The sequence below is a fragment of the Lutzomyia longipalpis genome, chromosome 1, assembly GCF_024334085.1.
Source record: "Lutzomyia longipalpis isolate SR_M1_2022 chromosome 1, ASM2433408v1".
NCBI classification, from domain to species: Eukaryota; Metazoa; Arthropoda; class Insecta; order Diptera; family Psychodidae; genus Lutzomyia; species Lutzomyia longipalpis.
Window position 1 is genome coordinate 5,243,232 of NC_074707.1, and position 27,371 is coordinate 5,270,602.

Consider the following 27,371-nt stretch of genomic DNA (forward strand, 5'->3'; position numbering starts at 1 on the left):
GTTGAAAAAGAATAAAAGCCTTAATTTGGGACGCCCTAAAAAGTGACTGTTCATCGAGGACGTCTTAATGAAAAGGGACACACACATAGTGCATACACCCTCACATAAGGAGATCCTTTGTCTTCGCATTTACAGTCTGGACGTTGAAGAGAGAACATCTCCCGTGACCATGGAAAGAAGTGAAAAGCAAGGGGGGCCCCAGAGAGTATTTAAGGAGCTACGCCCCGAGGAAAGATGGCATTCCAACGCAGGATCACGAAGGGATCAAACAACACCACAATCAGGAGGAGAAGCTGAATTTGAGAGAATCTTTCTGGAACGCCGCGAAAACGAATTCCGGGCGCGCTTCGAAAATTACGTTCGCGATCGAGAGCTAGAGGAACGGAGAAGACGAAGAGAATTAAGACACCAACAATATCTCTATGAAAATTGGAGGGAAGAATCTCGGAAACGGCCAACGAGTTACGAAGAAGAAGGAGGAAGTGGAGAAAATTTCTGGCCAGCAAACTGGCAAAGGACCGCGTATCGAAATTCCCCCGGGGGAACACGGCGTCACAACTATCGGGACCTTGACCACCCCTACAGGAACTCAGGAAGACCACCAAACCATTTGGGAGAGGCTTGGCCCGCAAATCAACAGGAAAGAAGGACTAAAAATTACGATAACAATTGGAACCGGCGATCAAGATCCCGTGAGAACAGTACGTGTAGAGAAACCGCGAAGGCAAAAGGAATTGAGAAGACAGCGCCATCTGTGACCACGGGGTTAACAGATCATCACTCTATTCTTGATTACGAGGAAGAACAGCCAAAGAAAAACACTCATAAAGGAACACAAAGGAAATCCCTAACACCTCCGCGTACGAAATCCTCCGCGACTTTACAGACGAAATCAAATACCAAATCAACCGATACTAAGCGTCCAAAGGCATCCACGGTTTCGGAGACAGCATCAGATGCTAAAACTTCCGTAATTTCACGCACTGAGACCATTTCAGAATCGTCCGCGCATCCGTGTACTAAAACTGCCACACTCGCGCCTGCGCTTCCAAAGGCAAACCTCGTAGGGGCACTTCAACAGACTGAACCCCTGGGGTTTTCACCAGACAAAGAAAATACACCACCAGCCCCAAGTGCGCCGACAGCACCACATAAACACATTGCAACTTCCAATAGGGAGCACATCCTTCCTAGTGATAAGTTGAGGCAAATCGCGGGTGAAAATAACCCACAGAAATTACCGAGATTCCCACCAGGAAGCGCTCCTGGAGATCCCACCGTACGCAAATTTACACTCCCGAATATACGGGACACTTGCAAGAAACCATCTACAGAGAACACAAACAAAGAAGTACGAGAAAACCAACCGGACGATCCAGAGGGGTGCATCTCTACAAATATTCCAAAAATCAGACAGGCTCATAAGCCACTGCAGGCATTGGCTAAAGAATTAGCTGTTTCAGACAGCGAAGGCTCGACCACTTCCGAGGAGATCGAGACGTGCGAAAAAGGAATCCAGTGCAACCTCCCAGGAGGTTATTCGTTAGAAGAAATAGACCAGTTCCTGTCCGAGCTCCCATGGGAGCATGAGATCATATACCGCTACCAACTGCAGATACTGTTTTTCGCCATCGCAAGTAAGGCGCATCCTTACCATCCGCCGAATCCCTATGCTGCAGTAAAATTGCCAAAGGCACGGGCGCCCCCGAAATCCGCAGCAAAGACATCTCCGAAGATTACAACAAAAGCGCCCCCGAAGAAATAACAACGGCAAGAAGCCACTTATTTTTCTACATCGACAAGGAGTCGCTTATTTTTCTACAACGGCAAGAAGCCACTTATTTTTCTACATCGACAAGGAGTCGCTTATTTTTCTACATCGGCAAGAAGCCACTTATTTTTCTACATCGACAAGGAGTCGCTTATTTTACTACAACGGCAAGGAGCCACTTATTTTACTACTACGGCAAGGAGCCAGGCAACGTGATACAACGGCAAGAAGCCCTCACTGAAGTCAATCATCGGCAGAAAGCCAACTTTTCTTTTTATCCGGCATTAAGCCGTATATTTATCTGTTATTAAACATGAAGTTACAAACAATAAAGTACAGAATTTGAAGTGTTAAATAAAACCTTTAAGTTAGTACAAAACTCAAATTCTTTTCTTGGGAAGGGACTCGCTTTTGAGTGAGATGACAGAAAGGTCTGAGGAAACGTTCACAACTGTCGCTGGCACACCAGGGCCTTCCACGGCTCGAGATTCCGCCGTAACAATTGGTGGCAGCGGTGGGATAGAGTCAGGCCCAGAGATGGTGGAGCCCACGGAAGCCCAGCAGCCGCTGGATGCTATCCATAAGATTCTCCTCCAGAAGATTGACATTCTCACGCAAACCTTCCAAGAAAAATTTGAGCGAATCAAAGAAGCCTCGGAAAGGCAAAGCACACAAATTAACTACTTGATGCATAAGTCTAATATCACAGTACCAGTATCCCACATGGAAGGGCTGATGGCGCCACTTCCCCCCACGCGATCACACACCTGGTCAGAGGTGGATCAACAGTCTAGTGGAGAACCTGAATATGAGTGGGATACATCCTTTCAAAATGAAATCACGCGACCAATTGGAGTTCCAATTTCAAATGCGACCTTTCGCATTCCAGAAGTGCGTGTGGATACTCCTTCATCGCAATGGCAAGCACCCCCAAGAACACCCTGGGCAGTACCACGGAACACATGGGACACTCCTCTTTACCCAAGAGTGATGCCACAAAATACATGGATAACCCCCACAACAACGGGGACAGCTTTCCCAGTCACTGACCAATATCCACAGAGTCCAAGTGCACCAACAAGAGTCACTTGGGCTACACCAGCAGCTGCCCAAATGACGTCCCCATTATCAGAAAACGGAGAAGAATCATTTCTCCGCAGGAGAATTCCCCAATCCCCTTGGGCGGATTCAACAATGCCATATATGACAGCACATTCAGTGCCACCAACACCTCCTACACCTCCTGCTCCTCAGACTCCGGTATTTCCAACATATCCGGAAGAAGCCCGTACTCCATACCCGGTACAAATCGTTACCAATGCACCCATTTATGGAGCAACAAAATTGAAGGCGGATAATTATGATGGGACACAATGCTTGGAGGATTATCTGTTACATTTTGAGGTGGTAGCTACAGCCATGGGTTGGGGCATTGCCCAGAAAGGAATAGTGCTGGCTGCTTCACTGAGAGGAGCTGCATTGGCAGTAATGTCTACCCTGCAGAAAGAAGAGCAGCAGAATTGGACGGCCCTCACGGCAGCATTGAAGATTAGATTCGGAAGAGATCATCTGCGTGACTTGAGCCATGTGGAGCTCAAAGGGAGAAGGCAGAGATCAAAGGAGGAACTCCCGGCTTTTGCCAGTGCTCTTCGAAAGTTAGTGCATCGGGCATATCCTGAGTGCCCCCCAAGCGCGCAGGATCGCATAGCCATGCAACAATTCCTTGACGGCATTTTTGATCTCGAAGTTCAAAATTGGGTAAGGATGAACAGACCACAAACATTAGATGCCGCTATGGTTGTCGCCATGGAATGCGAAGCCAGTAGGAAGGCCACGAATGCATCACGTCCCCCAATTCGTGCTACGGAAGTGGAGAAAAATGCAGAACAAAAGAGGGAAAATGTTAACAACTCAAAAGGAGCCACCCCGAAGCAAAATGATCGTTACCCTCCTAAAAATCGAGAAAATGAGAATCGGAGATTTGAGGGACCTCGACGCCAGAATGAAAACACTGAGCGACCATCCTGGAGGGAGCACCCAAGAGACAAATCAAGAGAATGGACATCTAACTGGAGGGATCGTAGAGAAAACCCAATAAGGGAAAATTTCCGTCGGTCACCTGCACGACAGCCCCCTCCTGAATGGTTGGAATCAAGAGCGAATAGACAACGGCAGCAGATGGCTGAACAAACGGAAAGAGATCGTCCTCGCGCCCCAGAGGAAAGAACAAATCCTGTGAATGGACGAGCAGGGGCAATTACGCGGCAGATTGATGTCCCATTTATGAGAAGTGATTCAATTCGGGGAATTGAAGTTGATTGTTTCATTAATGGGGTACCTTGTGTAGGTGTCATCGATACTGGCGCAAGTGGAACTATTATTAGTAAGGAGATGAACAACCGTCTAGGGGGGGAGAAGGAGCTTTTATACACACCGTATAACTTAAGAGCAATTGATGGAGTGAGGCTACCGCTGCTTGGAGAAAGGGATGTGATTCTCCAGATGGGAGATTACGAGACGAACTTGAGGGTAATGGTAGGCAACGTGATGAATGATTGCCTCATTGGAATGGATTTATTGCTGAATGGCCGAGCTGTTTTGGACATTGGACGTGAAATCGGCACTTTCACAGAAATAGAAGAGAATACACGCTCACAAGATGAGATCAAAGTTCTCCGCACAGTAGAAGAAGTGGAAATTCCACCATTCAGCGAAATGATTATAGATGCTATGAGTACAGGCGATAATGGAAGTATTACGGTTGGTCTGATAGAGAAGCTTCCCCAAGGAGGACCAACCTCTGTAGCGAGAACGCTTGTTTCCGAAGAAGATGGGATTCTGCCTGTGAGGATGGGGAACTTCACTAGTAGTCCGCTACGATTAAAGGCAAGAACAGCAGTCGCTCAAATTGCCCCAATTGACGAAATAGCAGCATCGGATGATTCAGAAGAAGGAGAAGAGACCGCGGAGCTTCTACCACACATGCAGGAATTATTCCAACGCAGTTGTGAGCTTTTGGAAGAAGAAGAAAAACCATATGTGAAAAAGCTGCTAGGAGAATTCACCGATGTCTTTGCAAGCCATTCAGCTGATTTTGGAAAGACAAATTTGGCCACTCATCTCATCGACACGGGTGACGCAGCACCAATCAAGCAGCCAGCGAGACGGCTCCCATTATCAAAGGCGTGCGAAGTTGATCAACTTGTGGAAGACATGAAAAAGGATGGAGTAATTGAGGAGTCACAGAGTCCATGGTCTTTTCCCATTGTCCTGGTGCGAAAGAAGGATGGTACATGGCGATTTTGCGTCGACTATAGAGCACTTAATAAGATCACACGGAAAGACAGTTTTCCCCTTCCAAGGATAGATGACACATTGGATGCTTTGCAGGGCGCCAAATGGTTTTCTACAATGGATTTGCAAAGCGGGTACTGGCAAGTAGAAGTTGACCCCATGGATAGACCCAAAACCGCATTTACTACCGGACGCGGGCTATTCCAATTCAAAGTCATGCCATTCGGATTGACCAATGCTCCAGCTACTTTTGAGCGATTGATGACTGCAGTCTTGGGAGGACTTCAATGGAATATTTGTCTGGTTTATCTCGATGATGTCATCGTGTATAGCCAGACTGTGAAAGAAAATGTTGAAAAGCTGAGGATAGTCTTCGCCAAATTACGAGCAGCTCATCTAAAGCTTTCACCGAAGAAATGCACATTTTTTCGCCAAGAAACAGAATTTCTTGGGCACGTAGTGAGCAGTGAGGGAGTACGGACGGCGCCAAACAAAATTTCAGCAATCACGTCTTGGCCAATACCCACAACAAAACGTCAAGTCAGGCAATTCCTCGGGATTTGCTCCTATTATAGGAAATTTGTGGACCAATTCACGGACAAAGCCCGTCCCCTTCAGCAGCTGACAGAGAAGAACCGTGTCTTTCGCTGGACACAAAGCTGCCAAGACGCTTTCGAAGCTTTGAAAATTGCCCTGACAACCAGCCCAATTTTGGCATACCCCAGAAGCGAAGGACTCTTTATCCTCGACTGTGATGCCAGTGCTGTGGGTATAGGGGCTGTGCTACAGCAACTACAAGATGGAGAAGAAAAAGTAATCGCCTATTACAGCCAAGTGTTGCAAAAACCAGAAAGAAATTACTGCGTAACACGTAGAGAGCTTCTGGCCATCGTCAAGGCCATAATCCATTTCCATCACTGGCTCTACGGTCGACATTTCATTGTTCGAAGTGACCACGGAAGTCTTAGATGGATCACCAGCCTCAAAAATCCAGAAGGCCAAGTTGCGCGTTGGCTGGAAAGGTTGGGTCAATATGACTTTGAAATTCAACATCGTCCCGGACGTATACATGGAAATGCAGACACCATGTCCAGGCGTCCTTGTTTTGAAGGAAATTGTACCCATTGCAATCGTGTAGACCAAAAAGAAGAAGTTGCTGGGCAAATAGCCGCGGTGACGATCATCCCGAGCGAGATTGAGACTGTGAAGGATGAGCAAAGGAAAGACCCCGTGCTGAAAAGGGTGATTGAATGGGTAGAAAAAGGAGAAAGACCCCCATGGGAAGAGGTGGCAGGACACTCTCGATTGTTGAAGATGTATTGGGGAATCTTTGATTCACTCATTTGGGAAGAGGATTGCCTTCTATACTCATGGGAAGCAAATCAGGAAGGACGAGCGCATGAATTGATAGTTCTACCCCAAGCCATGATTCATCCGGTTCTAAAAGAAATTCACGACAGTCGTAGTGGGGGGCATTTTGGTATCACTAAAACGCACGCCAAGTTGAGGGAGAGATTTTATTTTCCTGCGAGTCGTTCCCAGGTGGAACAATATTGCAAAGAATGTGATATTTGTGCCACACGAAAGGGACCAGCACGACGCACGCAGGGGAAGCTACATCCTTTTGTCAGTGGGATCCCGGGGGACAGACTGGCCATGGACATATTAGGGCCACTACCCAGAACTCCCAAAGGAAATCGATATGTGCTCGTTGTGATGGATTATTTTACAAAGTGGCCCGAGTTGTTGCCCATCCCAGATCAAACGGCCACCGTAGTAGCGGATGCCCTTGTAAAGGATGTCATCAGTCGCTTTGGGGTCCCGAGGGAGATTCATTCTGATCAGGGACGCAATTTTGAATCAGAACTGCTAACGGAAGTAATGAAAATCTTGGGCACCGAACATACAAGGACCACCCCACTACACCCACAATCCGATGGAATGGTGGAGAGATCCAACCGTACCATCCTGGATTACCTTTCGAAGTTTGTCAATGAAAATCAGAGTGACTGGGATGAGCTCATCCCTCTCTTTGGACTATCATATAGGAGTGCCATACAGGAGTCAACAGGTTTTTCACCAGCTATGATGACTCTCGGGAAGGAAATCCGCCTCCCAATCGATTTACTGTATGGTCGCCCAAGGGAAGAAGAGGAACCAGTGGATTACGTAGAAAAGTTAAGAACTCACATGGATGATGTGCACGAGTCCGCACGTAATCAACTCAAGAAAGTGTCCCGGGATATGAAAACCCGCTATGACCGACGAGCTCATGCTGGAAATTATCAAGAAGGAGGCCGAGTGTGGTTGCACAATCCGAAACGCCGGGTAGGGCGAAGCCCTAAGCTCCAACGGAATTGGGAAGGCCCGTATCGAATCATCAAACGATTGAATGATGTTGTTTATCGCATACAATGGGGCAAAAAGCGCCCCAAGGTGGTGCACGTAGATCGCTTGGCTCCATATAGGGGTCGATTTAATGCCTGATCGAGACGAACAGCGCTAAGTGGGGGAGAGTGTCACGGAGTGATCGGAAATCGCCCCCTTATTCTGTAAATAAAACAATCTAAAAGCCTTATTTATTATTTTTAAGACCCGTAAGTCTAAAGTTTACAGTTAAAAATCTCATAATTAATAAAGATCTAAAAAAAAGTGGTTGAAAAAGAATAAAAGCCTTAATTTGGGACGCCCTAAAAAGTGACTGTTCATCGAGGACGTCTTAATGAAAAGGGACACACACATAGTGCATACACCCTCACATAAGGAGATCCTTTGTCTTCGCATTTACAGTCTGGACGTTGAAGAGAGAACATCTCCCGTGACCATGGAAAGAAGTGAAAAGCAAGGGGGGCCCCAGAGAGTATTTAAGGAGCTACGCCCCGAGGAAAGATGGCATTCCAACGCAGGATCACGAAGGGATCAAACAACACCACAATCAGGAGGAGAAGCTGAATTTGAGAGAATCTTTCTGGAACGCCGCGAAAACGAATTCCGGGCGCGCTTCGAAAATTACGTTCGCGATCGAGAGCTAGAGGAACGGAGAAGACGAAGAGAATTAAGACACCAACAATATCTCTATGAAAATTGGAGGGAAGAATCTCGGAAACGGCCAACGAGTTACGAAGAAGAAGGAGGAAGTGGAGAAAATTTCTGGCCAGCAAACTGGCAAAGGACCGCGTATCGAAATTCCCCCGGGGGAACACGGCGTCACAACTATCGGGACCTTGACCACCCCTACAGGAACTCAGGAAGACCACCAAACCATTTGGGAGAGGCTTGGCCCGCAAATCAACAGGAAAGAAGGACTAAAAATTACGATAACAATTGGAACCGGCGATCAAGATCCCGTGAGAACAGTACGTGTAGAGAAACCGCGAAGGCAAAAGGAATTGAGAAGACAGCGCCATCTGTGACCACGGGGTTAACAGATCATCACTCTATTCTTGATTACGAGGAAGAACAGCCAAAGAAAAACACTCATAAAGGAACACAAAGGAAATCCCTAACACCTCCGCGTACGAAATCCTCCGCGACTTTACAGACGAAATCAAATACCAAATCAACCGATACTAAGCGTCCAAAGGCATCCACGGTTTCGGAGACAGCATCAGATGCTAAAACTTCCGTAATTTCACGCACTGAGACCATTTCAGAATCGTCCGCGCATCCGTGTACTAAAACTGCCACACTCGCGCCTGCGCTTCCAAAGGCAAACCTCGTAGGGGCACTTCAACAGACTGAACCCCTGGGGTTTTCACCAGACAAAGAAAATACACCACCAGCCCCAAGTGCGCCGACAGCACCACATAAACACATTGCAACTTCCAATAGGGAGCACATCCTTCCTAGTGATAAGTTGAGGCAAATCGCGGGTGAAAATAACCCACAGAAATTACCGAGATTCCCACCAGGAAGCGCTCCTGGAGATCCCACCGTACGCAAATTTACACTCCCGAATATACGGGACACTTGCAAGAAACCATCTACAGAGAACACAAACAAAGAAGTACGAGAAAACCAACCGGACGATCCAGAGGGGTGCATCTCTACAAATATTCCAAAAATCAGACAGGCTCATAAGCCACTGCAGGCATTGGCTAAAGAATTAGCTGTTTCAGACAGCGAAGGCTCGACCACTTCCGAGGAGATCGAGACGTGCGAAAAAGGAATCCAGTGCAACCTCCCAGGAGGTTATTCGTTAGAAGAAATAGACCAGTTCCTGTCCGAGCTCCCATGGGAGCATGAGATCATATACCGCTACCAACTGCAGATACTGTTTTTCGCCATCGCAAGTAAGGCGCATCCTTACCATCCGCCGAATCCCTATGCTGCAGTAAAATTGCCAAAGGCACGGGCGCCCCCGAAATCCGCAGCAAAGACATCTCCGAAGATTACAACAAAAGCGCCCCCGAAGAAATAACAACGGCAAGAAGCCACTTATTTTTCTACATCGACAAGGAGTCGCTTATTTTTCTACAACGGCAAGAAGCCACTTATTTTTCTACATCGACAAGGAGTCGCTTATTTTTCTACATCGGCAAGAAGCCACTTATTTTTCTACATCGACAAGGAGTCGCTTATTTTACTACAACGGCAAGGAGCCACTTATTTTACTACTACGGCAAGGAGCCAGGCAACGTGATACAACGGCAAGAAGCCCTCACTGAAGTCAATCATCGGCAGAAAGCCAACTTTTCTTTTTATCCGGCATTAAGCCGTATATTTATCTGTTATTAAACATGAAGTTACAAACAATAAAGTACAGAATTTGAAGTGTTAAATAAAACCTTTAAGTTAGTACAAAACTCAAATTCTTTTCTTGGGAAGGGACTCGCTTTTGAGTGAGATGACAGAAAGGTCTGAGGAAACGTTCACAACTGTCGCTGGCACACCAGGGCCTTCCACGGCTCGAGATTCCGCCGTAACAATATACTTCGTCTTCGCAACACTTTGTGGGAACCTATATAAGGTTTGTTACTTTTTAGCTGTGATTCTTTTATATTTTAATCATATACTTCGTCTTCGCAACACTTTGTGGGAACCTATATAAGGTTTGTTACTTTTTTATATTTTAATCATATACTTCGTCTTCGCAACACTTTGTGGGAACCTATATAAGGCTTGTTACTTTTTTTACATTTTAATCATATACTTCATCTTCACAACACTTTGTGGGAACCTATATAAGGCTTGTTACTTTTTTACATTTTAATCATATACTTCATCTTCACAACACTTTGTGGGAATCTTTATAAGATTTGTTACTTTTTTTACATTTTAATCATATACTTCGTCTTCGCAACACTTTGTGGGAACCTATATAAGGTTTGTTACTTTTTTATATTTTAATCATATACTTCGTCTTCGCAACACTTTGTGGGAACCTATATAAGGTTTATTACTTTTTTATATTTTAATCATATACTTCGTCTTCGCAACACTTTGTGGGAACCTATATAAGGCTTGTTACTTTTTTACATTTTAATCATATACTTCATCTTCACAACACTTTGTGGGAACCTATATAAGGCTTGTTACTTTTTTTACATTTTAATCATATACTTCATCTTCACAACACTTTGTGGGAACCTATATAAGGCTTGTTACTTTTTTACATTTTAATCATATACTTCATCTTCACAACACTTTGTGGGAATCTTTATAAGATTTGTTACTTTTTTTACATTTTAATCATATACTTCGTCTTCGCAACACTTTGTGGGAACCTATATAAGGTTTGTTACTTTTTTATATTTTAATCATATACTTCGTCTTCGCAACACTTTGTGGGAACCTATATAAGGCTTGTTACTTTTTTACATTTTAATCATATACTTCATCTTCACAACACTTTGTGGGAACCTATATAAGGCTTGTTACTTTTTTACATTTTAATCATATACTTCATCTTCACAACACTTTGTGGGAATCTTTATAAGGTTTGTTACTTTTTTTTACATTTTAATCATATACTTCGTCTTCGCAACACTTTGTGGGAACCTATATAAGGTTTGTTACTTTTTTATATTTTAATCATATACTTCGTCTTCGCAACACTTTGTGGGAATCTATATAAGGCTTGTTACTTTTTTACATTTTAATCATATACTTCATCTTCACAACACTTTGTGGGAACCTATATAAGGCTTGTTACTTTTTTACATTTTAATCATATACTTCATCTTCACAACACTTTGTGGGAATCTTTATAAGGTTTGTTACTTTTTTTACATTTTAATCATATACTTCGTCTTCGCAACACTTTGTGGGAACCTATATAAGGCTTGTTACTTTTTTACATTTTAATCATATACTTCATCTTCACAACACTTTGTGGGAACCTATATAAGGCTTGTTACTTTTTTACATTTTAATCATATACTTCATCTTCGCAACACTTTGTGGGAACCTATATAAGGCTTGTTACTTTTTTACATTTTAATCATATACTTCATCTTCACAACACTTTGTGGGAACCTATATAAGGCTTGTTACTTTTTTACATTTTAATCATATACTTCATCTTCACAACACTTTGTGGGAATCTTTATAAGATTTGTTACTTTTTTTACATTTTAATCATATACTTCGTCTTCGCAACACTTTGTGGGAACCTATATAAGGTTTGTTACTTTTTTACATTTTAATCATATACTTCATCTTCACAACACTTTGTGGGAACCTATATAAGGCTTGTTACTTTTTTACATTTTAATCATATACTTCATCTTCACAACACTTTGTGGGAACCTATATAAGGCTTGTTACTTTTTTACATTTTAATCATATACTTCATCTTCACAACACTTTGTGGGAACCTATATAAGGCTTGTTACTTTTTTACATTTTAATCATATACTTCATCTTCACAACACTTTGTGGGAATCTTTATAAGGTTTGTTACTTTTTTTTACATTTTAATCATATACTTCGTCTTCGCAACACTTTGTGGGAACCTATATAAGGTTTGTTACTTTTTTTCATTTTAATCATATACTTCGTCTTCGCAACACTTTGTGGGAACCTATATAAGGTTTGTTACTTTTTAGCTGTGATTCTTTTATATTTTAATCATATACTTCGTCTTCGCAACACTTTGTGGGAACCTATATAAGGCTTGTTACTTTTTTACATTTTAATCATATACTTCATCTTCACAACACTTTGTGGGAACCTATATAAGGCTTGTTACTTTTTTACATTTTAATCATATACTTCATCTTCACAACACTTTGTGGGAATCTTTATAAGGCTTGTTACTTTTTTTACATTTTAATCATATACTTCGTCTTCGCAACACTTTGCGGGAACCTATATAAGGTTTGTTACTTTTTTTCATTTTAATCATATACTTCATCTTCGCAACACTTTGTGGGAACCTATATAAGGCTTGTTACTTTTTTACATTTTAATCATATACTTCATCTTCACAACACTTTGTGGGAACCTATATAAGGCTTGTTACTTTTTTACATTTTAATCATATACTTCATCTTCACAACACTTTGTGGGAACTTACTATATTATAGGGTGTATAAATTAATTCGCCAAAGATTCGTATGATTCGCTAAGATTCGCCAAAAATATCGAATTATTCGCCAGATAAACACCCCTTGGAGCTTAATTTCTGTCTTCATCAGGCAACAAATTGTAAAGAAAAATCAACAATTTATAAACTGAATGAATGAAAATTCCGAGACACGAAAGTTGAATCATGAAATATCCAGAATGAAAGAAAAGCTCCCATATTGAATTTTCTCCACTTTATTCTCCTATTCATGGGATTTTTTCTTTTTATTTTATCAAATTAAATTTAAAAAGAAATAAATAAAAGGAGAATGAATTGCATGAGAAAACCAAAATCCATTTTGGTGCTGATGTGGGGGAAAAGTCTGCAAGTGGCGTTATGTATTGTGTGATGCCACACTGTACCTCTGTCAGCAACACACCAAGCAGCAGCCGTCTCCCCCCCTTTATTCGTGTGTACCCAACATGCTTCTCAATACGTGAAATATTGCAGTTGTAGGTACATTTAATAGGAGACAAAAGTAATACAATTTCTCTCCCCCATCGTCCTTTTGATATCAATTGTTAGATATATTCAGCCGCAATTTTCCAGAGCTTTCGTTGATACACAGACACGGATACAATTCTCCTCCACTCTCTCCTCTGTGTATCCTTTTCAATTGCAAAACATTCAGGAAATACGAGGATGCGAAGGGGATTCGCTCTTCGTGGGTGGTGCTAGCTCACGTTTCTTCGGGTACAGTAGCATTGGCATTCCATCAAGTGGAATTGACGATGACGACGGAGGGAGGGACGGTGTGATGAATAGGTGTGGAGAAGATCTCCAAATGTATCCTTTCTGGTGATATTTCTTTTATCCTGGCCCCCCTTTCGTGTAATATTGTAGGTACATAGTACAGCCAGCATATGGGTCTGATGGTGAAGTTTTTTATTGCACTATTTCCCCCCTCCCATATGCTCCTTTATTTTAGAAGCAATCTCTCAAAATGATCTCCTGGGATGCAATTCAAATTATTCGACTTCATTTCCTCTCAGTTTGAAATGCAGTTTGTATTCCATTTTTTTTCCTCTCAGAAGAGCTTTTAAGATTGATTTATTGCTATTGAAAAAGAAATAAAGGGAAATGAAATGAAAAATTTTATTGCTTATTTGTATTTGGAAAAGAAGGATTGAGGGATTTTTTATTTGAATTTGGAGATTCTTTTATTTACTTTCTTAATTTTCTTTTTATAAAGATTCCTTAAGGAAAATTTAGAGCAAAATAGTTCATAAATATTTGTTGAAATTAACGGATAAATCTTCATTTTTAAAAGACAAAATAGTGGAGAGATGAAGAAAAAAATTTCAACATTTAATAAGTTTTTTTTTTTTCTAAACTCATTTAAAAGTTTACGAGAATATTATATAATTTCTGAAGCTTCCGTCTTGTGAAAAAATCTAAATAGAACGATATTCTAAAGCTTTTACACCACACATTGCTTTCTCAAACCTAATATTTTTTTTCAAGATTTTTAAAAGCTTTTTTGAAGATCCTAAATAATATTTTTAATTGCTTTCCCAGAAAGAAATTTTGTTTTTAAAGAAATTCAAAGGAAAACTAATTTCTGAATGAATTGCTCTATTTTTAAATACCTTTTCACACTTTCTGAGAGACACATTTAAAAGTTTCTTTCAGCCCTATTTTAGTACCAACCTATTCATAAAGTTTCTTCTTATTCAGAGAAGTTCCAAAATATCCAAATTGATAAATTTTATCACCATTCATTGGTTTATTTTTGGGGATAGACGAATAATTCTATATAGTGAGTGGTTTTTACCATGAAAAGCAAATATTGATCTTATCCAAAATATCTATACATAAATGCTTGAAACTCTAAAATATTCCTCAAACATAAGAATAGAATATTATTCTATATTGACAGAGATTCTTAAGCATTCTTGAGCTGAAAAAACTTCATTTACCCTAAAACGTGTTTTTGGATGGTTTAGCACAAAATATGTGATTTTTGGCGAAGTATTGGTGGGGACTTCTTGGCTCTTGATGGTTGCTTGGGCTCCGCATAGCAGCTTGTGGAATAAATTTGTAATTTATTCTTAACGTTAGAACGCGCGCCAGAAGAAGCGTCTAGTTGACAAATCTGATGGCGGGAATTTCTTGCAAAATTCTTATCGATTTATCTTCGCGAACTGCTGCTGAAGACAATGCTCACATTGCGGAAACTAACAAGAGAGGCAACTTTTGAATGACCACACACTTGTGTGGATGATCGAGGAAAAAAAAAGTCTTTTCGCGCGCGCGGAATTGTTGAGCTTCTCCCACTTGGTTCGCTCTTCATTCAAATATGTGTGTGCTGGGTGGATGTTTCCAATTCCAGCAAAAGTAATACTTTGAAAAGTTGTTTACATGTGAGAAATCCTTGAACTTTGAACATAAATATATTTATTATTCCATCAATCCAATGGCAGTTTGTTGTAACGCTATTGTATCTGTAAAATTGAAAATTAACACACATTTTCTTTCATTCTTTTTTTTTCTACGCGAGACATGGCGCGTTTAGCTGCCAATTGAGAGGAGGGGGGGAATGAGGAAACGTACACATGCTGTGTGTGATATAGATGTGTTGCATGGAGAATGTTGGAGAATTTTTGGGGGGAAATGAGAACACGGAAGATATGAGAAGAAGTACTGTGAAAGTGAAAATTGGGGTTAGAGTATGAGACCGAGTTTTCTCGGGGGGTGGTGGTGCTGGTGGAAATTGCAAAGAGGCAGCAGCAGCAGCAGCGAGGGAGGAATGGGTGGGAAAAAAGGGGAGCAAATGAAATTGAGAATGAAGATGAAGAGAGCGGAGGTAATCTAATTGCATTCATACAATTTGTTGTCTTAATTGCCATTTTCATGGGAAAATGACATGATTATACCCTCCTCGCGCCCGTCGCCGCTATATTACATGTAGCAAATGTACACCCGCAGCATAACACTCGCTCTATCGATCGTCGTTTGAATGGGAGATGCGGATAATCTCGAGACTCCCAGAATTTATGCCCATTTCTATTATTTCTCATCAATTACAATTGATTTGATTTAACTTGCAAACAATAGGCATCGCGCGCACACACACACCAAGTATTTTATTTGTTTGAAAAATATAATAATATTTAATATTCATACAGAGGGACAATCATAAAATATGTAAAACAAGCTAATTTAGACAAGAAGGCGCAGAATGTTCAAAATTGTTTGTATGGAATAGAATTTTTTCAGTTTAAGTTCTTTCGTCATTTAAATTTTAATTCTTAAAATTCACTGAAGTGTAAATTTTTTAATGGCAACACAAATTTTGGGAAAGAATGAAATCATCAGTCAGTCCCATTCGTTCCATTGAAAAAATATTCTTCATTTCATTTCTCTTTACTCGGAATTTTGTCATGAATTAGTCATTTAGCTCAATTTGGGAGGAAATGGCCCGAAAAATGTACAATAAAAATGAAAGAAATGGGGTGATTGTTAAGGATTAAGCAAATTGTTTTATTTGATTTTATAAGAAAAAAAATCTGGATTGTTATAAGGCCTGAGGAAGATTTTATATGAGTTGAAACGTCAACGGAAAATTATTAATAGAACAGGGGCCGAATTTTGGGCTTTATTTCATTCTGTTCGAAAACTATTAAAGAAAAATATTTAAAGAAAGCGGTAGATTCTGATAAAAATCTTTTCTTTTCTTTTCTTACAAATCGTCAGTTTAATTTTTTTTGTATCCTGTCAAAAATCTTAAAAGATTTGGACATTTTATATCTTTCTTTAATTGGGTTTTTGAAAGGAAAATTACTTTTCCATGTTTTTTAAAGATCAGACACTTTTCTGGAACAAAAAAATTCTTAATTTTTCTTTTATAGAACCACAATAAAATAATTTCAAAACATCTGTGAAAATCTTTAAAAAATTTCCAAATTCTTAGAAAAGAGATACAAAGATTTTTATCAGAATCGACAGCAAATTCTTAATTTTGGGTTATTAAAATTATTTAATATAGACGAGTAGTTAATAAATTTTAACTAAAATTACTGAAATCAGAGAATAAAACTTTATATATAAGAAATGAAAATGAATTTTCAAAAACAAGGATTAGATCTTTATTAGATTTACACTTAATAAAAAAAATATTTTAATAAAAAAATATAATAAAATTTAATTCTTTATCGCCCTGAAATACAATGCAAAATAATAAATAGAACAGATTTATAGAATTTTTCCATCAAATTCTTTTATTTGATTCTTTAAATAATTTTTTTCTTGTGTTATAAGGCCTGATGAAGATCATATCAGGGTCGAAATGTCAGCAAAAAAATAATTATGAAATAAAACAAATGCTGAATTTTGCATTTTTCTTTCATCTTGTAAAACTTCATCAAGCAAAAAAGTAATATTTGAAGAGTTTTTTTTGTTTTCAGTTTTGAGTTTCTATGACTTCGTCTTATTCCTTCACATTTCTATTGTCCAGACAGCCAATGTTTCAAAGCTTCCTGAATTTTTTTCAGTCAAATTACCCCAAAAATAAACATCAAAAAATAATAAAATTTTCCACGAATTGTATCTCCTTTTATTTACATTGATGCATTCCAATGCAATTCTTGTTAATATCCCTGTGTATATATGGATTTAATTTGCGGAATAGGCAGCACGAGCTAGTGTACATAATTCACTGTGTACATTTTTTTCCTACAATTCATTGAAAAATCAGAGAGGGGGAAGAAGGAAAAAATGAATATAAAAAGTATTTTTCTTTTAAGAAAAAAAATTGTACAATTGTGCGATTGTAGAATCGTTTAGCGCGCGCGCAATTTCATAATCTCACCCGGCCACAGGGATATATTATTTATTTTACACGTGAACAAATACATAGTATATACACACTATGCATATAAACACACACTTCACATTCTTTGCAAGAGAAAATTTTCATAAAATTGATAAGATTGCAGGAGGAAGTTGTCGGGGTAAAAAAAAATTAAATGTTTGAGGTGTCTCTAAAGTCTCTTTCCCTCTTTGACTTTGTGAAGATTCTTTCGGTAAAGATGCGACCAAACGGGCATTTCCTGCAATTTCAGATTGATGAGAGCTTTTAATTAAAATTATCTTAATTATATTGTATGTAGTTAATTTGAGAAAATCAAAATATCGTGTGTTCTGTATGAGGAGAATTCAATTATATCATGACTAATAAAGTGGACTTAACATGTGTCAATGTGTGTATATATATTTTTCTTAATTATATCACACCAATTAGCAACTCTCATTTCAGTCTATGAGCTTTGGGGCATATTTAGTACATACATTGTATGTGTTATTGTATGTATATATGGAAGGAAGGTGTAAGATGAGGGAGAAACAAGAAAAAAACGTTGAAAAATAATAAAAATACAAAAAGGTGTAAAAGAGATGAAAAAACCTTCACGCGTATACAAACAGAAACCTAGAAAGATCTTAATTCATACCAAAAGGGAGGAGGGGGAGGTATTAAAAAAATAAAAATAAAACAACAAACACTAATAAAATAATAAAGAAAAGGAGCAATTGTCTGCTAAAGTTTTAACATACAAAGATGTTTATAAATGGAGAATGTGTACCGATTTGATGATAAATTTTTTAGGTGTCGCGTTCCCTGGCGCCTGGTTTGGGTGCTTTTCGTGGTGGTTCGCTCCCCAATGTATCTGCACAGAATCAAATGGATTCCGAGCAAAGTGTTATTAAAAGCGAAAAGGTTTTTGTACAATTTTCAATTTATAAAAAAGTTTTTTTTTTTACATTTTTTTCAATTCACGTACTTGTTCTTTGTTTATACCTTTCACCTATATGTATTAATGTATAAAAAAAAACGTATTTTCCATTTGCTATGTGTTACAGTAATAGAATTGAGTACAAACTCTATTTTTTTTTGTCTTTGATTATAATTAGCTCTCTCAGCTAGGTGTAGAATTTTTATTGTTATATGTGTGCTTTTTCATCCCGAAAGTTCCTTCTTTTTGTGCTCCAATCTTTAATTGCCACAGAGTGATTTTTTTTCCACATTTTTCTAGATAATCATTTGATTACCTACATTACATTATATATGTATGTGTTTCTCCTTCAATGTGCTTTTTTCGAGAACTCTTTTCCCCTCTCTCTCTCGCGCTTTAAGAGACGATATATCACACAAGGGAGGTGGATAAAAGAGCAATTGTCATCTCAAACGGAAAATTTGTATATTACATACATACCTTTGTTGTTGTTGTACATAGTGAATGTTTACATTTTTTTGTATATAGCATATTTGTTGCGCTCGCTACATGTGCCGCAATCACGTTTACAGCCACTCTGACAATTACGTTCTGTTCTCTGTGTATTTATTGGGAGGATTTTTCATCAAAACCAGAGTTCTAAATTGAAAAAATAAAAATTCTAAATGGTTCAAAATCTATTTTTTATTCATTCAAAATAATTTATTTATAGATGACACATTTACTTCATGTTAAAAAAAATTTTGTAGTGTAGATTGGGGTAATTTTGTTGGTTTTTCATGAAAGTTTTTGAATGTATTGGTTTATCCAATATTTACACGGATTTCTAACCAAAGGTATTCATATAAATTCAGTACAATTTTGATTTTGTGTCTCATTCATCCCCATTGAGTATAATGTTAAAAATGTTAGGTTAGAAATCCGGATTAATATTGGACAATCCAATAATATTTTCAATTAGCTTTTAGTTTTGTATCAGAACGAAAAGTTACTAAGAATGAGACCTGAAAGTTCTACAAATGAATGAGAATTTTTTTGAAAATTAACATAAGAACTGAAGCAATAAAGAGAAAATATTGCCACTTGGCTAAATAATTCCAATTCCAAATCTGCCCTAATTTTCGCTATCTATACTTCATCTTCTTAAATATATCTCTGACGAAAAATTTATCATTTTCCATTGATTCGTAAGTCAAATTATTGATAGGTTAATAATTACAGCACAATGTTCAAAATTTTATGGATATCAAAATCCATTTCTCTTATCGTCTTTTCGCAATCATATTGATATGCCTTTTTTAATACTTCAAACGACTTTATAACTTACAAATAAATCCAAAACATAAACCTTATCTTTGCTTGTTTTCAATGACTTTTTAGATGGGGTTGAGTAAAAGCCTCAAAAGCCGCATTTACTGCCGAATCTTTTGTCAAACTTTGTACATAATATTTAGAAAAAAAATATAGGAAGAAGAAATATTTTCCATTCTATGTGTTTTTCTTCCTCCGAAAAAAAAAGCTTTTCGGGTGTTTTTGTGGGCTTTGAGAAAAGCACAAAAAAATAAATAAAAGCATGTCCTATTGAGACAAATTTCTTTTGGAGTTATTGATAAAATTTACTGCTGTGCTTCGATGATAAAAATTAATGGATTATGTTGTTTCGAGATAATTCGATGTGTATTTTTCTCTGACATACTACTACACTATTAAATGGTGACACTTCCTTCAAATACAACGTGTTGATATACTCGGTTAATTTTTTTTTGGAGGTCTATCTGTGATAACTGCTCATATATGTTGATATTTCAACAGGGGGGTTGTTCAAAAGTTTTCGGCTTTAACTTTAGTGGAAGAGAGAAAATTGAAAACTGACAGTTTTTTGTTAATTAGCTAAAAAAAAATTAATTAAAGCAATATTGGATTAAGAAGAATGAGTTAGGAGCAAGACTTTGTGAAGATTAAGAATAACAGCGGTTTTTGACAATTTCTTTTGGCTAATTTTAACGTTTGACATTTCTTTCCATTCATTTGAACGATTGACGATTGTGAACACAGTCGCTAACTTATTACAAGATTGACGATTCTACCCTATAATGATTGACGTTTATATCTTAACGATTGACGTTCCTAACTTAACAATTGACGTTTCTAACTTAACGATTGACATTTCTATCCTAATGATTGACGTTTTTATTCTAATGATTGACGTTTTTATCTTACCGAATCAGCTTATTTTTCTAACGTTTTCTGTTTCAAAAACATTTTCTTGATGAATTCCCAATCAAGAAATCCTTCTCTCTTAAATGATTTCATCTAATTTATAACCTAAAAGAAATTTCTTTTTATCTCTTAAATATACCTTAAACTGTCTAAAGTTCTTAATGGTTTTTAACACTCAAAAACCCTCTAAAAAAGCTGAAAACTTTTGCACCACCCACTGATATGTACAAACAGCATATTACATGTATATGTGTATGATGTCTAGTATATAATGCATTAGTCAAAAACGAATTTTCAAGGTACCATATCACCTCTTTTTTTATTGAACCTATATGTGGTATATGGGCTGTAAATAAAATTATTACCAAACTTTTTTTTTTCTTTGACTTTATGGCAATTTTGGGAGATTAAGAGATTCGCAGTACAATGTTGTGAATTGAGAAATATGTATTTGATACATATATCAAAAGTAATGCTCTGATAAAATCGATGTGATATCAATTATAGGAGTGAGAGAGAGAAAAAGAAGGTTAGGAAAAAAAATTAAAGGGATGACAATTCATTTTTCATTTCCTATTTTTGACTCATCCTTCCCTAATTTATTGATTTTCTTAGCTGGATGGTGGAAAATTGTGTATGTCTATACTTTAAGTGCCCCGCACGTCCAACATGCACTACATCATAGTCACGGGGTATGAATGAAAGTGAGAGATTGCGTGGAAATTTTAACTATTCTGTCTCGGAAGCTTTTTTTTTGTTCTTCTTTCCTTTTCTTGTGTGTGAACAAAGAGCTAAATAGACACGACATGGTTTAAATATAGTTTGTCTTAGTTGTATCGTTTTTTCTTCCTCAAATATATATAATTTTATCCTATATTTTCTCACAATTTTCTTCTTTTTAAAAAAAAATTGAGTTTTTTGGGATAAAAGAAAAAGAATGAACTTTTCAGAGAAACCATTAATACTTTCTTGATGTTTAGGCTATCGCATTTGTGAGATTTATGCGTGTATAAATGTTGGGATAATTTTATGCTTTTGTAGTGAATATGAACGCGCGCGCGGTGTGTAAGTTTGGAATGTTTTACTTTAGCATGTTGTTTTTTTTTTGTTCTTCCTATTTCACTCCAATATTAACAGAATTTTCTTCAAAAACTCAAAGGGGGGTTTCTCGCGGTTGTGTTTGTATGGTTAAAAGTTTGTGTGTAAAATTGACTTGTTTCTCGTACTTTTACCATGAATTTGTGTGTCTATAATTAGAGGAAGAAGTACAATGATGTTTCAGCATTATATTTGAGATTATATGCGCATGCTGCACCATATAGCATTACACACATTCCAAAAACAATCTTCAAATTCATCATCCCCGCGGGCTCGTTATAGGAGAGTTTGAAGCGATCTGTTGATACAAAAAGTTTATTCTAAAATCCCCCCGATGCTGTATACACAACGCACTGATTTTTGGGTTATAATGAGGAGGAGCAAAAAAATACATACATTTATATGCGAAGAAGAAGTTGAACAAGAAGAGGAAGATCTAAATATTTCGCCTATAGTCAGCAAAAATTTATGCTACACTGTTCGTCAACTTTGATGAAAAGTCTGTTGGATTTATTTGTTTGAAAGCTTCAAAATTGATGAGCTCGTAGGCATTGCAATAGTTCTCTCGTTTTATCCCCCATCATCTTCTTAAACTTGTGTTTATGCCACTATTAGTGTGATTTTTGCTCTAATTTATTAAATAAGTGATTGGTTTTATGCTCAAAATTAATAAACTGATGTTTAATGAAGGAATTTCTTTAATTTTTAATAGAACTTTTGCATACAAAATTATAGAGAGGGGCTTTTGTTGCTAGAATTGAGTCAGAAGAGGTGCTAAAATTTGTAAGGGAACGTGGTTCAATTTGGACCTCTTAAGGTCTTGTCTTGACTTTAAACTTAGAAAATTATGGGAGTAATAGAGGCATTAAATGGAATTTAAAAATTCAAGAATATTGACCATCTTTCCCATTCTAAGCGGACCTTTCGAGGTCTTAATTCAACCACGTTAAAAATGGGAAAAATTGTAAACAGAAGATTTTTTTTAAGATTTGAGAAATGTTTTTTTAAGTTAGAATTTAATTTTATTTAAAGAGTTCTAAATCTTACGTAGATAACAGTTTAACCGATCAAATAATTTTCTTTGATCGAGATCAAATTTTATTAAACGACTAAATTGTAAAGAAAGAACTGATTTCCAGAGCAGAAAAAATTAATTCAAAAGAAAATTCATCCAGCATTAAATAATAGAAAAATACTTTCTAGAACATTTTAAGAAAAATCTATTCTAGTTTCTTTTTATTGTCACACAAAATCCACAATTTGTGTAGAAGAGATTAGCAAAGAATTATATGTGTTATAGAAACTCTATCTTTGGTATGAAATTCCCAAATTTATTTCAATTCTTATCTCTTTATTTTATTTTAGCACATTTACTGATGACTATTTTTATATGTTTTTTCTATGATTATGCAAAGTTGACCCATAAAAATTATATATTTAGAGAATATATTTCCTCCTCCCTATGGTTTTGTATTCTGTGAAAGTTTTCAACCCACAATGTTAATGTTTTATTTTTCTCTGTAAATAGATAAATTGATATTATTTTGTGAAATTATTGAAACTTTATGAGCCATTATTTTGGGGGAGAGGGATGGTGCAAAATTAATATTGATTCATCTTCATTTTCTCTCTTTCTCTCTGTTTAAAGCCGGACGAAGCGACGTTGGCACAATTTGGACTGGGGATGAATCACACAACAATGATGGACGGTACCAATTTTAAGGGTGGCGGGACAGCAAGTGGTAGTAGTGGCGGCGGTGGTGGCGGAACAGGTGCCAGTAGTAACAATAATTCTACCTGTGCTTCATCGAATCAAACCACCCATCATGTTTCTCGAGGTAAGTTTTTCTTTTTCTGTTTTTCTTTTTTTGCAAAGTCATGCCCAAAAATTTTTACAAACTCACGTGCGTGCGAAAAAAAATATAGAGAGAGATAGGAGATTATGTATGTATATAGCTAGATTATGTATGAGAGGTTTAGAGCGGCTAAAGCTAAGTGCATGCTTAATGGGTTTGTGTGTTGTTAATTTTTATTTTTTCCTCTATCAGTACGAAATGTGGGCGTTGGACCGATGCGAAGACCGGCTGACCGGAAGATTGATACATCGCCTTATAGTAACAATATTGCATATCTTAGTCCACCCAGTGATTCCAGTTGGCGACGGACTAGTTCCGATTCAGCGATACATCAAAGTTTGACACAAGCACAAGTAAGTGGTTTGATAAGAAATTTAATTTTATCATTTCTTTGGCTGAAAGAAAAAAAATCTCGTGATGATTTCACAACAAAATTCTCAATTTTTGCATTGTTCTGTGACCCTTGAAAAAAATATTAAATTCAGGATCATCCGTACCATCATCAGTATGCGTCGCATTCGCCGCTGTCGCTAAGTCCAACGGCACAGAAGAAACTTACCAATATCCACCACATTGACTCGAAAATATTCAACAGCCAACAAAATAGTTTTGGACTTGGTTCATCGGAGGGTCGACCGAGATCATCGTGTGGTCGCTTGCCAGGAATAAAGTATGTGGTTACTTCTTCTCATTCTCTTCTTTTTTCCCCCAGTTCTCTCACACTTTTCCACAACATCTCAAAATTGGGCGCCTCCCAAACCAAAGTGCATCAATAAATCCCACTTTGGGAGCTTTTTTTTCTTTTGAATGAATGAATTTTCCACAAAAAAAATCATTGAGAGTTTCTTCTTCTTTAAAAGAAAAAAAATAAAAGAATCATTCCAAGGTATATAAATTCCATAAATTGCTCATTGTTTGCACGATTCTAATCAATTGAACGATTAAGCTAATATAGAAAATCCCACCGTGCTATCCTATAAGGTAGCGCTGAGAGAAATATAGTGCGCTCGGAGAATCGACATTATAATGATTAGAGGTGTAATGAGATAGAGATCTTTCAGCGCATTCTTCAGAAGCAGTAAAGCTCGTAATTTTTCATTAAACTATTTATAAGAAAATCAACCTTTTAGAACAATTCTATTTTACTTTATTTTCTTGTGGGAGAAGTTAATTGTGATTTAAAATGGAACTAAATGGCACGTAGAACGTACAGAGTTTTATCTTCGTTATTTTCTTATTAAATTAGTTTGCAAAAAAGCATAAACTTGAGTTATGTTTATTTAAAGTATGGAGTAAGCAGAAAAGGGATTTTTGAGATAAAATTAAAAAAAATTCTCTCACAGAAGTTTGGCAAGAAATCTATGCAAAGAATTTTATGTTTCATTAAGCATGTTCTTGATCATTTGTTTTTTGCAATTCTAACGATTGACAGTTCTAACGTTTAATTCATCAAGGGGTGTGTATCTGTCGAATATTAATACTTTATATTGGCTAATAATTGATTATTTTTATTCAGTTATAACACGCCCCTTGCCAAATAACTTTTTTATGCTGGAATTAGTCCTTTTTAAAATTTTGCTTCTCAATCTGAATCTTTTTAGGTCAAAAACCGAATAATTATTTTCTACTTGCATTTAGTACATTTTAGGATTTATTTTTAGTATTTTTTAGGTCTTACTTTTCTTTAAGGCTTTAATTAAATGTTTTTGAAGCTTAAATTTAGTTTTTTTTTCAAGATTTAATTTTAGTTACTTTTTAGGCTTGAATTTAGTTGTTTTTAGTCTTCTGCTCCTTTACCTCTCATTTTATCTTTAAAAAGAAGTGTTTATATGCCCAATATGACTCCTAATTCTCTAATTTCAGTTTCTTATTTTTTAATGTTTTTTTTATTATTATTTTAGCAATAATTCACGTTCATCTCTTTATCGTTTGAAAATCTCTTTTGAATTTTTTTTTCAAAGAATTTCTATTCTAGAAATAATTTATTTAGATCTTTAGAAAATTTTAAAATTATTTTTTAATTTTATTTTTAGTTAAGTATTTCCTTTCGAATTTTTTCTTGTAAGTATTTAGCTTGGTGGAAATAATTATCTCTGATCTCTATATAAATAACTTACAATATATGAAACTCTAGGGTCCTTAAACACCTAAATACCTTCCGTGGCCACGCTAATGTTTCCTCAAAATTTCCTTCTTTTAAAAAGAATCTCTTTTATTTTAAAAGAAATATCACAATTAATTAAAATATTTTATTGAATTACATTGCTTGAAAGGCGCCCAAAAATGATTTATGCTACATCACATACATTTTCAGATTAATTTCATGAGCTTTTCACAGCATAAGAAAGTATGTTTGGTGGAAATAAATGTTGGGTTCTTTCGTTTTCTTTTCTAGTATTCATCCCAGTGCTCATGATAATTCAATACAAATACCAATAGGAAATAATACAGGATCTCTGCCGGACTTAACATCTGTACATTTCCCATCGCCCCTACATACGCCAATTGATCAAGAACATGATCACTCGAGCAGTCCGTACAGTTCGGTGAGTTTTTTTTCAAAGATTTTTATTTAAATAGTTTAAATCCATTAAAAATTAATTTTAAATGCTTGAAAATTTTCAATGGTTTTCCTTTTTTTTCTGTGTGGTTTTTGTGTGGAAAAATCAGAGCCCCGTAACGGCGTCCCCTACAACGTTATCTCCAACATCTATGCCAGTCAGACACCCGGGTGCCAGATTTCATTATTCACCGACAAATTCGCCGGGTGATAATACAACGTTCAGTCCGACACATTCACAACAAAATGCTAGTCAGGTTTGTATAAAAAGATTTTTTTTTATATATATGTAGGTACATAATCTTTTTTGCATTTAATGATTTACTCACGTCTCCTTTTTTATTGTAACAAAATATCTTCAAAATAACTCAATTTCCCATTTTTTTTGCTCTTTTCCCACAAATTTAATTTCATTTGCGTGATTGCCAACGTTTTTTTTTCTTTATTATTATTTGATATATACTACCACCTCCCACACTCCCTGTTAAAATGTGTGTAAATATTTATATATTTATCTAATTTGCACCAATTGTTACTCACTTTTCCTTTTGAAGTAATAAAAAAAACGAAGAAAAAAAATTGGAGATTTTTGTCGCAAATTGTGGCTATTTTTAGTTTTTTTCTTTTTTAATCGTTATTTTGATTTTTTTTTATTTTTTCTTTTACTGCCTGCTGAATGTTTCGTTTGTTATTTTATTTGTTACAGCAATTTTTATCTGTTCCTGGTAGCAATAGTTATCTGCACATGAATAAGGTATAAAAGATGTTTTTTTTTTTAATTTTATCCCATTTCACGTTTAATGCACAGAAAAAAATCCACTAACATTATCCTTTCAAAATTCACCTCCTTAAAAAAAATCATTTAAATGCTTTGTAGGTAAATTTTTAATGCGCTCGCTGCTTTGAAGAGATGAAGATGAGTTGACAGAAGAAAGAAAGAAAAAGAAAGGAAATAAATTGAAAAAATTTCGTGGAAAATTTAATTTTCATTTCAGGGACTGACATTAGAGAATTCCTTTCAACCCTCTCAAGGGGGCCCTCCGGTGTCGCAGCAGCAACAATCACAACAGTCGCCGCAGCAGTCGTTTATCAATTGCCATCCACAGCAGTACCCGCAGCAGCAGCAATCGCCCCAGCCGCTGGTGCAATCCCAATCGCCGACGCCGCAGCAGAATCAGGCACAACAGAGTTCACTTGTTAGTAGTACATTACACGGCTCTCATGGGAATTTAAGTAATCTAGGATCGGTGAGTTAATCCTTTTTTTAATC

The 27,371-nt window shown here is 37.0% G+C and overlaps 2 protein-coding genes across 9 annotated transcripts in view; one reads left to right on the forward strand and one right to left on the reverse strand.

The window, feature by feature from the left end:
- Positions 1 to 27,371, reverse strand: part of LOC129786719 (glutamate-rich protein 2) — an 871,459-nt gene that overhangs the window by 397,280 nt on the left and 446,808 nt on the right. The window lies entirely within an intron of this gene.
- The window catches only part of LOC129786658 (CREB-regulated transcription coactivator 1), a 46,938-nt gene that overhangs the window by 3,534 nt on the left and 16,033 nt on the right, over positions 1 to 27,371 (forward strand). For 6 of the 8 annotated variants that reach the window (XR_008750150.1, XR_008750151.1, XR_008750152.1 and 3 more), the window contains exons 2-8: positions 23,334 to 23,523; positions 23,734 to 23,894; positions 24,027 to 24,211; positions 25,937 to 26,087; positions 26,212 to 26,358; positions 26,808 to 26,855; positions 27,097 to 27,348. Coding sequence is in view for 4 of the 8 variants with exons in the window: in XM_055821808.1 (XP_055677783.1) it covers positions 23,334 to 23,523; positions 23,734 to 23,894; positions 24,027 to 24,211; positions 25,937 to 26,087; positions 26,212 to 26,358; positions 26,808 to 26,855; positions 27,097 to 27,348 (1,134 nt within the window). In the remaining 4 variants the exon portion in view is untranslated. The remainder of the gene's footprint in view (positions 1 to 23,333; positions 23,524 to 23,733; positions 23,895 to 24,026; positions 24,212 to 25,936; positions 26,088 to 26,211; positions 26,359 to 26,807; positions 26,856 to 27,096; positions 27,349 to 27,371) is intronic. The other 2 variants (XM_055821810.1, XM_055821811.1) reach the window with 1 other exon arrangement.